This window comes from Otolemur garnettii, unplaced genomic scaffold, assembly GCF_000181295.1.
Source record: "Otolemur garnettii isolate 467f Iridium unplaced genomic scaffold, OtoGar3 scaffold00043, whole genome shotgun sequence".
Classification (NCBI taxonomy): Eukaryota; Metazoa; Chordata; class Mammalia; order Primates; family Galagidae; genus Otolemur; species Otolemur garnettii.
This window is the reverse complement of record NW_003852438.1, coordinates 11,966,940-11,975,551: the sequence shown is the minus strand read 5'-3', so window position 1 is coordinate 11,975,551 and position 8,612 is coordinate 11,966,940. Positions and strand designations below refer to the sequence as shown.

General features: G+C 49.8%; 1 protein-coding gene across 1 annotated transcript in view; it reads right to left on the bottom strand.

The window, feature by feature from the left end:
• KIF5A (kinesin family member 5A) overlaps positions 1 to 8,612 on the bottom strand; it is a 35,116-nt gene that overhangs the window by 14,350 nt on the left and 12,154 nt on the right. Inside the window, exons 2-15 of the mRNA XM_012805510.1 lie at positions 7,889 to 7,976; positions 7,721 to 7,794; positions 7,204 to 7,308; positions 6,951 to 6,999; positions 6,529 to 6,584; positions 5,818 to 5,905; positions 5,015 to 5,139; positions 3,956 to 4,060; positions 3,646 to 3,794; positions 3,382 to 3,530; positions 2,923 to 3,098; positions 1,647 to 1,715; positions 829 to 1,035; positions 388 to 534 (exon numbers count right to left, since the gene is read on the bottom strand). Of these exons, the coding sequence (XP_012660964.1) occupies positions 388 to 534; positions 829 to 1,035; positions 1,647 to 1,715; positions 2,923 to 3,098; positions 3,382 to 3,530; positions 3,646 to 3,794; positions 3,956 to 4,060; positions 5,015 to 5,139; positions 5,818 to 5,905; positions 6,529 to 6,584; positions 6,951 to 6,999; positions 7,204 to 7,308; positions 7,721 to 7,794; positions 7,889 to 7,976 (1,587 nt within the window). The remainder of the gene's footprint in view (positions 1 to 387; positions 535 to 828; positions 1,036 to 1,646; positions 1,716 to 2,922; positions 3,099 to 3,381; positions 3,531 to 3,645; positions 3,795 to 3,955; positions 4,061 to 5,014; positions 5,140 to 5,817; positions 5,906 to 6,528; positions 6,585 to 6,950; positions 7,000 to 7,203; positions 7,309 to 7,720; positions 7,795 to 7,888; positions 7,977 to 8,612) is intronic.

Here is an 8,612-nt window from a genome sequence, read left to right as displayed (position 1 = left end):
CCCGCCACCTTAGGTGTACGTGGCTGGCACCTTAGCCAGTTGAGCTATAGGCGCCGAGCCATGATTTTCTTTTATAATCAAACTGCTCTGCTCCGTCACCCAGCTCACTCTCACTTCCACAGATTTGCATGTCACTCTTCACTCTGCTCCCCCACCTCTGACCTCGGCTTCAGGCTCATGTGTATTGCTCCCTGTTCGGCACCATTAGAACGTGCCTTTCAGTGGGCTTTGTGCAGCCTCACTTGTCTGCCTGCGTCTGGTGTGCAGGCATGTTTCTGGGCTCTGGGCCCAGCCTTCCTCAGTATCCCTGAAGGCCTGGATCTTGCATCCCCCACCATGTCCAGGACAAGAATGGCCTGAATAAGACTGCCATCTCCTCCCACTCACCAGCTTAATCTCCCCGTTGCCCACGATGACACTGAACTCGCTCAGGTCCTTCATCAGCCCATTCAGCACCTCAGCAATTCGTTTGCGCTGGTGTCCACTGACTTCCTGCAGCCGCTGCAACTCAGACTCCAGGGATAGCATGGTGGCCTGGGGACAGACCCTTGGGTCATCCATATCACCGTCTTCCTGCTTCCCTCCCCTGCCCAGTCAGATGCCTCTCCCTTCATGCATGACCCTGTGGGCTGCTATAAAGAGAACACAAGCCCTGCAGAAGGGTCTGGATGACAGAGGACAAACAGAGCAACAGGGAGGATGTCACAACACACTGAACAGCGGTGTTGAGGGGCAAACGCAGTATAGTTGTATAAGGGAGGAGGTCCCCTTAGGTGTGAAGGGTGCTCTGAGGCCAGGGAGCTTGTAGACCACGAGCACACCACTTACCACCTTCTGGGACAGCTCGTCCACCAGCAGCTGGTTCTGTTGGCTCTTCTCCTCCACCTCCTGGGACTTCTGGTCATAGTTGACTGCCAGCTCCTCCAGGGCCTGCAGCACCTCCTTCACCTCGTCCTTGGCAGCATCGTTCTCTGACTGCAGGTGGCTCAGCTCCCGCTGGACCTTCTCGTTGTCTCCTCGGGTGGACACCAGTAGCTTCGAGGGGGAGGAAGGGCCGTGAGGAAGCTCGCTGCCAGTTATCCCTTCCCGGCCCCACAGTGCAGGGCAGATGAGCCCTCTACCCAAAGCAAGACCCAGTGGAAGTGGGCTTTGGGCTTCACAGAAATAGGGCAACAGAACGAAGGACTCCAAAAATCTATGCTTTAAGAAAAGCCCCTGTGACATTCCCAGGCTTCTGCAGCTTGTGGGAGTGACCAGCCCCTAAGCAGAATGCCCTTCTTCCGTCTGATTTTCAAAAGGTCTTTTCTGTCCAGGCCCAGTGGCTCATGCCTGTAATCCTAACATCTGAGAGGCTGAGGTGCAAGAATCACTATAGTTCAGGAGTTCAAGACCAGCCTGAGCGAGATGAGACCCCACTGCTACTAAAATAGAAAACTAGCCAGGCTTGGCAACGGGCACCTGTAGTCCAGCTACTCAGGAGGCTAAAGCAGGAAGGTTGTTTAAGCCCATGAATATGAGGTTGCTATGAGCTATGATGATGCCAGGGCACTCTATACTGGGCAATAGAGTGAGACAGTGTCAAAAAAAAAATTAAAAAGGTCTTTTCTTTGCCTTTCCTCTCTCTTGCCCTGTTCTCCTGCCCTTACCTCTTCCTGGTCCAGCATCTGCTGCTTGAGTTTCTCTATGAGTTGGCTCTGCTGGTTGATCTCATCATCCTGTGCAGGGCAAGGGGGAGAGGCAGGGTAAGGGAAGTGACTCCTTCCAGCTTAGGGTTATGGGGTTGGGGGTAGAGGAAGGATCCTGACAAAAACCCAGAGAGTTTAAGCTTTGAGTTAGAAACCCCACACACTAAAAAGAGGCTTTTCCTCAGCTTCTTTCCTCTATTCCTGATCTTACCTTTAAACTCCTTTTGTCCTGGAAATTGTCATGACTTTAACAATAAACAGTAAAATGCTTTAAATGTTCAATTAAATTCTATATTTAAAAGTATGGTCAAGTGCAGTGGCTCACGCCTATAATCCTAGCACTCTGGAAGGCCAAGGCAGGTGGATTGCTTGAGCTTAAGAGTTTGAAACCAGCCTGAGCTAGAGTGAGACCCTATCTAAAATAAAATTTTTTTTCTAAAAACAGAAAAATTAGCTGGATGTTGTGCCAGGCGCCTGTACTTTCACCTACTCAAGAGGCGAAAGCAGGAGAATCACTTAAACCTAGGAGTTTGAGGTTGTAGTAAGCTAGGCTGACACCAAGGCACTCTAGCCTGGGTAATGGATTAAGACTCTGTCTCAAAATAAAAAGAAACAATTTCTAAACATAGAATTCCACTCTAGTATTCTATTCTAATCAAATCATTCAAAAGCAAAGTCTTACACACAAGAGACAAAGAAAGTCATTTCAGAGTTGTTATAAAAACAAGCCAAAACAGGCCAAACGAGGTGGTTGTGCCTGTAATCCTAGCACTCTAGGAAGCCAAGGTAGATGGATTGCTTGAGCTCAGGAGTTCAAGAATAGCCTGAGCAAGAAGAGCAAGACCCCATCTCTCAAAGTATCCAGGCATTGTGGCAGGCACCTGTAGTCCCAGCTATTTGGGAGGCTGAGGTAAGAGGATCACTTGAGCCCACGAGTTTGAGGTTGCTGTGAGCTATGAGGCCATAGCACTCTAGGCAGGGCCACAAATTGAGATGCTGTCTCAAAAAAATATTTTTTTCAATAAATAAATAAATAAGAAAAGCACAATGTTAGCAGTGTTATCTCTGAATGGTAGAATGATAGATGATTTTAATTTTCTTCTATATATTTTTATTTTTTTTCCGTATTTTTGAAATTATTGATAATGAGGAATTGTCCCTTTTAAAATCCAAGAAAGGAAGTATAAGCCATTTCCTCCCAACCCTGGCCTCTCATCTGGTGCCCCCCAGGCCTCACCTTGTCATCAAGCTGCTTGTAGAGACGGCGGATCTCTTCCTCGTACTTCTGCCTCTCCTCAGGGGCGATGCGTACCACGATGGACGAGTTGTCATTGACAGGGGTCTCCTCACACAGCTCAGTTCCCAAGGCTGCATCCTCCCCAGCCAAGCGCTCTGTCTCGGGCACATTCTCTCCTGGTAAAGGGGCAGAGCAAGGTGAGGGATGGCAGAACAGCAAGCTGCACCCAAAAGCTCTTTCTTCCTGCTCCTCAATGCCAAGGCCCCATCCCTCTTGCCTTTCTAGGGGATTGGGGCAACAGACAGGCAGCCCCTCTCTCCTCCCACATGGCTGTTCTCCAGAGCAGAAATACAGCTCTCCTTGCAGACTGTCCTGACCAAGTCATCCCCCAGACAGGGCTGGCTCACAAGCCTCCTCCTGTTCCCACTGCTCTCCACTCCCACAGGACTCCTCTCTAACCATTACGCCACCGGCTCAGCTCAGCCTCTAGCTTTGCAATAGTCTCCTTCTGGGCCTTCGTCTTCTCCTTCTCCTTCTCGTATTTCTTCTTCCACTGCTCGGCAGTCAACTCCAGATTCACTGAGGCAGTGTTCTTAATGGTCTTTGCCCTGGACAAGGAGAAGAGGAGCAGAGGTGAGACTTGCATCAGCCCTGGGTAGGGAGCTGTGGAGCTGGAGCTGGAAGCTGGGTGTCGGGGATCCCTCTGGAAACCCAGCCACTGACCGCTGCCCAAACATCAGGGTAGACTTGGTCTCTGCGTCATTGTAACTGGATGGAGAGCAGCAGATGAACATAGTTGTCCTGCAGTTCCCTCCCAGAGAGTCCTGAAGAATCCGTGTCATTTTGCTGTCACGATACGGAACATAGCTTTTCTGGGGAGGAGCGAGACCAAAAATCAGAGAAATAAATTCAACGGAAAATCAGAAAGGACAGAGGTGCTGACGGGGGATCAAGCACCCCATGAGTTGAGATATTAGGAGAAGGTGGGGGAGGAGCTAGGACAGGGTGTGGGGGGCACCCAGAGAACACTCACGGTGCCTTCAGCCAGCGCAGAGATCACGTTTCCCAGGGCTGACAGTGACTTGTTGATGTTCTTTGCCTCATCCAACACGGCTCCCTCTGCTCCAGTCTTGCTGACCTATAAGGTATTACGGGACAGGTATGTTACCAGCAAGGTGCAGTGGGAGAGGGCAGACACCACCGTTTTCCCACTTAGCGGATGGAAAGGGTCGGGTCCAAGGAGAGGGGAGAGAACAGGAAAGAGGATGGAGTAGAGCATAGCCATTTCAAATTCTTTTTTTTTTTTTTTTTTTTTTTTTTTTTTTTTTTTTTTTTTTTGAGACAGAGCCTCAAGCTTTCCCCCTGGGTAGAGTGCCGTGGCATTACAGCTCACAGCAACCTCCAACTCCTGGGCTCAAGCGAGTCTCCTGCCTCCGCCTCCCAAGTAGCTGGGACCACAGGCGCCCGCCACAACGCCCGGCTATTTTTTGGTTGCAGCCGTCATTGTTGTTTGGCGGGTCCGGGCTGGGGATCCGAACCCGCCACCTTAGGTGTACGTGGCTGGCGCCTTAGCCGGTTGAGCTATAGGAGCCGAGCCAGCCATTTCAAATTCTTTTATGCCGTAAGCTCCATAGGCTGAAATAAAACCCTTCCTCTTACAAAAAAAAAGAAAAAGGAAAAGAAAATAAAAGAAAGAAGGAAGGGAGGGAGGGAGAGAGACGGAGCAAAAGAAGGATGGTCCTTCTCTATTTCTCCCAACTCTCTTGCCAGAGGCCCCCTCAGCCTCACTTCCTGCCACATAACACATGTTCCATGATGTGAAACACCAGAATAGGCAAATCCACAGAAGCAGAAGGTAGATTAGTGGCTGACGAGACTGAAGGGGCCTTTGGCATGAGAATGGGGAGTGACCATGAAAGGGTGATGAAAATATTCTAGAATTAGTGGCAATGGGTACACAACCTTGGGAACATGCTAAAAACTACGGAATTGCACACTTTAAAATGGTGAACTTTATGGCGACTTCAATTGTATCCCAATAAAAAAAATTTTTTTAAAAGAAAAGGCTACTCCCTCAAGGTTTCCCCCCAACCTTCTCGCTCCCTGCCAGGTCCACCAGATACAGCTTCCCACTGAGCTTCTGCTCAGTTTCCATATTCTCCTGCTTGATGTTGATGAGGAAGATGCTGTGGCTCCGGGAGCTGTGCTCATTCATGTCTGCAGGGGCAAGGGACGAACAGGACCTGTACCACCCTGAGGAGCTGAAGTCCCCAGTCCCGGGCCCCATGGACCCACACCCCACCCACCAAGAGAGAAGGTGCCTGGCAAGTCCAGCCCAGTTGCCACAGCAGCCAGGCAGCAGGGCATACAGACAGGGGTCACTCCTCCTCTAGAGGGCACAGCCTTCCCTTGCTCACAGAAAGGCGCAAAAGAGAGGCATAGCCCCCAACTCAAGAGCTCCTCAAGGGGTTAGTAGCAATCTGGGAGACTGAGGCAGGTGGATTACTTGAGCTCAGGAGTTTAAGACCAGCCTGAGCAAGAACAAGACCCCACGCCTATAGTCCCAGTTACTTGGGAAGCTGAGGAAAGAGGATTGCTCAAGCCCTAGAGTTTGAGAATGCTGTGAACTACAATGATGTCATGGCACTCTACCCAGAGCATGGAATGAGACTCTGTCTCCAAAAAAAAGGAATAAGCCCCCATAAATTTAGCCAGGTGCCATGGCACATGCCTTGAGTCCTAGCCAGTCAGGAGGCTGTGGCAGGAGGATCTCTTGAGCCCAGGAGTTGGAGGTTGCAGTGAGCTATGGTCACACTCCAGCCAGGCAACAGAGCAAGACTCTGTCTCCAAACAAAACAAAACAAAACAAAAGACCCCCTCAAGAGCCCTACTCACTGGTGACAGCCACATGACGATTTGATTTTCCTTCATCAATCACATCCAAAATCTCCTCTGGGCTGGATACAAAGCGTTCAGTACAACCCTGCAGGGGACAAATGGACATTGACCCATAAAGTTTGATATGCAAATGAAACTTCCTGCACACTGACCAAATGACCTTTTTTTTCTTTTTGAGTCAGAGTCTCACTGTGTTGCCTTTGGTAGAGTGCCATGCTGTCACAGCTCACAGCAACCTCAAACTCTTGGGCAATTCTCTTGCCTCAGCCTCCCAAGTAGCTGGGACTACAGGCACCTGCCACAATGCCTGGCTATTTTCTTGTTATTATTGTCATCGTTGTTTAGCAGGCCCGGGCTGGGTTTGAACCAGCCCCAGTGCATGTAGCCAATGCTCTAAACACTGAGCTATGGGCGCCGAGCCCAAATGACCTTTTTTTTTTTTTTAAGAGACAGTCTTACTTTGTCACCCTCAGTAGAGTGCTGTAGTATCACAGCTCACAGCAACCTCTAACTCTTGGGCTTAGGCAATTCTCTTGCCTCAGCCTCCTGAGCCAAATGACCTTTTAGGGCAGTGTCTTTTCTAAGCTCCCAGGTTCCTCCTGGCCTCTTACCACATCTCATTTCTCCAGAATAGCCACCTCCAGCTTCCAGGTCACTGACCTATCTCACCCCTTCCCCACACTCTCAACGCACTGGCCCCATTCTCACCTTGACAAATGGCACCCGGTTCTTGTCCTCGTGCACAGACAGATTTGTCTTGGTCACTGAATAAAGAGCATACAGAGTGAGCAAGGTCTACACTTCCACCTCACCCCTCTCACCCCGAGGTCTACAGATGATGGTTTCTTCTATGTGCTACAGGGAGGAAAACTAAACTGCCAGTATGAGCTGAAAGCTCAGTCCTGCCTCCCCCTCCTCAAGGTCATCTCCTCTCAGGCTGGTCATCTGTAGGCCTGAGCCCATAAGCTCATCTTCTCACCCTCTCAGTTTCTGGAAATTGATGGTGAGTAGAGACAAAGGATTGGGTCTCACGTGCCCTCTGCCCCTCTTGCCAGGCAGTACCTAACCCCAAGAACAACGTGGTCTTCCTTTTCCTCACACACTCACACTCACTTGGGCAAAACACTCACCATCCAGAAGGTCACGAATTTTGTCCAGGTAAATCTCAAAGTAAGAAACCTGGTTCGGGAGAAAGGAGTGTAAAGTGAGGAGTGCCTACCTTACGTCTGCTATGTGACCTGCTCAAACAGGAAAGAACATTCTGACAAGGAAGAACTGAGGTGAAGGGAGGGCTCAAGCTGGGGAGCCCAGGTTTTCAGTAGGTTCCCCCTGGATCTTCCCTCCAGGCCCCTCTAAAAGCACCCCGATGCCACTCCTGGTCACCTTGATGTGAAACTCAAGGTTCTCATCCATTGAGTAGATGTGGTTGAAGATGTCTCGGGCAATGCGAGGAATGATTCCCATCAGCTGGGGGTCGTGCAGCTTTCCCTGGGGAGTGAGGGCATTGAGAGTGAGGCTGGGGCTTAGGCAGAATGAGACAGCTCCGAGGCGGAAAGGTGGGTACAAAGGTGGGCGCTGAGAAGAAGGCCATGGTAAGGCAGGAATACGTGCCATGTCCCCCTCTCCAGGAAGGGAGCGATGACTGAGCAGCCCTTTGCACTTTCACTGCTGCTGCTTTTCCAGATCAGAACCAGAAAAGTGGATGAGTGGAAATCAGGGTAAACTGCACCAGGCTGAAGGGCTTCCAGTGAACCACCCTGTGACACTGTCCTTCAGTTCACCCTCTGTACCCAGCTGCCTCTGCATCAGGCAATCTTTAATTCCTAGATCTTCCCTGAGATTCTTTGATCCCCCATTAGCACTCTTGGCTCCTTACCCCCTACAGAGTCAGAACCCTCACCTCCATGGTATGAGTTTTTCCTGAGGATGTCTGTCCATAAGCAAAGATGGTGCCATTGTAACCAGCAAGGACATCTGGAAGAGACGGTGGGGAAGAAACGCTAGTGGAGATAAGTGGGGTAGAGAATGGGGAGCCTAAGAACATAGATTCCAAAAATACATCTATTACCTTTGACAATCTGCATGGCACACGCATGATAAACTTGCTCCTGAGTTGTGTTTGGGGGGAAAACACGGTCAAAGACATATGGCTTCCCCTGGAATAAAAACAAAAGATGTCAGACATCAGCAGGCAGAGTGTGAAGGAGAAGAATGACCAGTGCCCTGTTCCACGAGCCTGAGAAAGGAGCCCTGTTCATTAGCTGCCCCAATACATGGAAAATTGGAAGGATGAGAGAAATGAGAGAAAGAAGCAAAGTTTAGCACTGACACCAGGAGTTGTGTCTGAATGGGAGAAGACTGTCACACACTGAGGCTGTGTGAGGGAACCTCGGTCTTGGTATGATGGATCAGCACCCCACTGCTCCCAACCCTCTCATGGAAACCACATGAGAAAAGACAATAGGGCAATATGCCATGGAAACGCAATTTATTAACATTAAAAAATACTTCAAGTTTAACAAAATCTTCCTCATTAGATCCAATGTCCTGATGTGAAGGATCTTCAAGATGTACTACACAGAAGATGCGGAGTTAGCATCTTCTGTGTAGTACATGTACAGCAGGTCCCCTGTTGCCTAAGGGAAATCTGCACACATACTGAGCTTTCTCTTTGTGAAAGAAAAGTGATATCAGAGATACAAATGTCCCTTAAGAAGAGAACCAGCGGCTCGGCGCCTATAGCTCAACAGGCTAAGGCGCCAGCCACGTACACCTAAGGTGGCGGGTTCGAA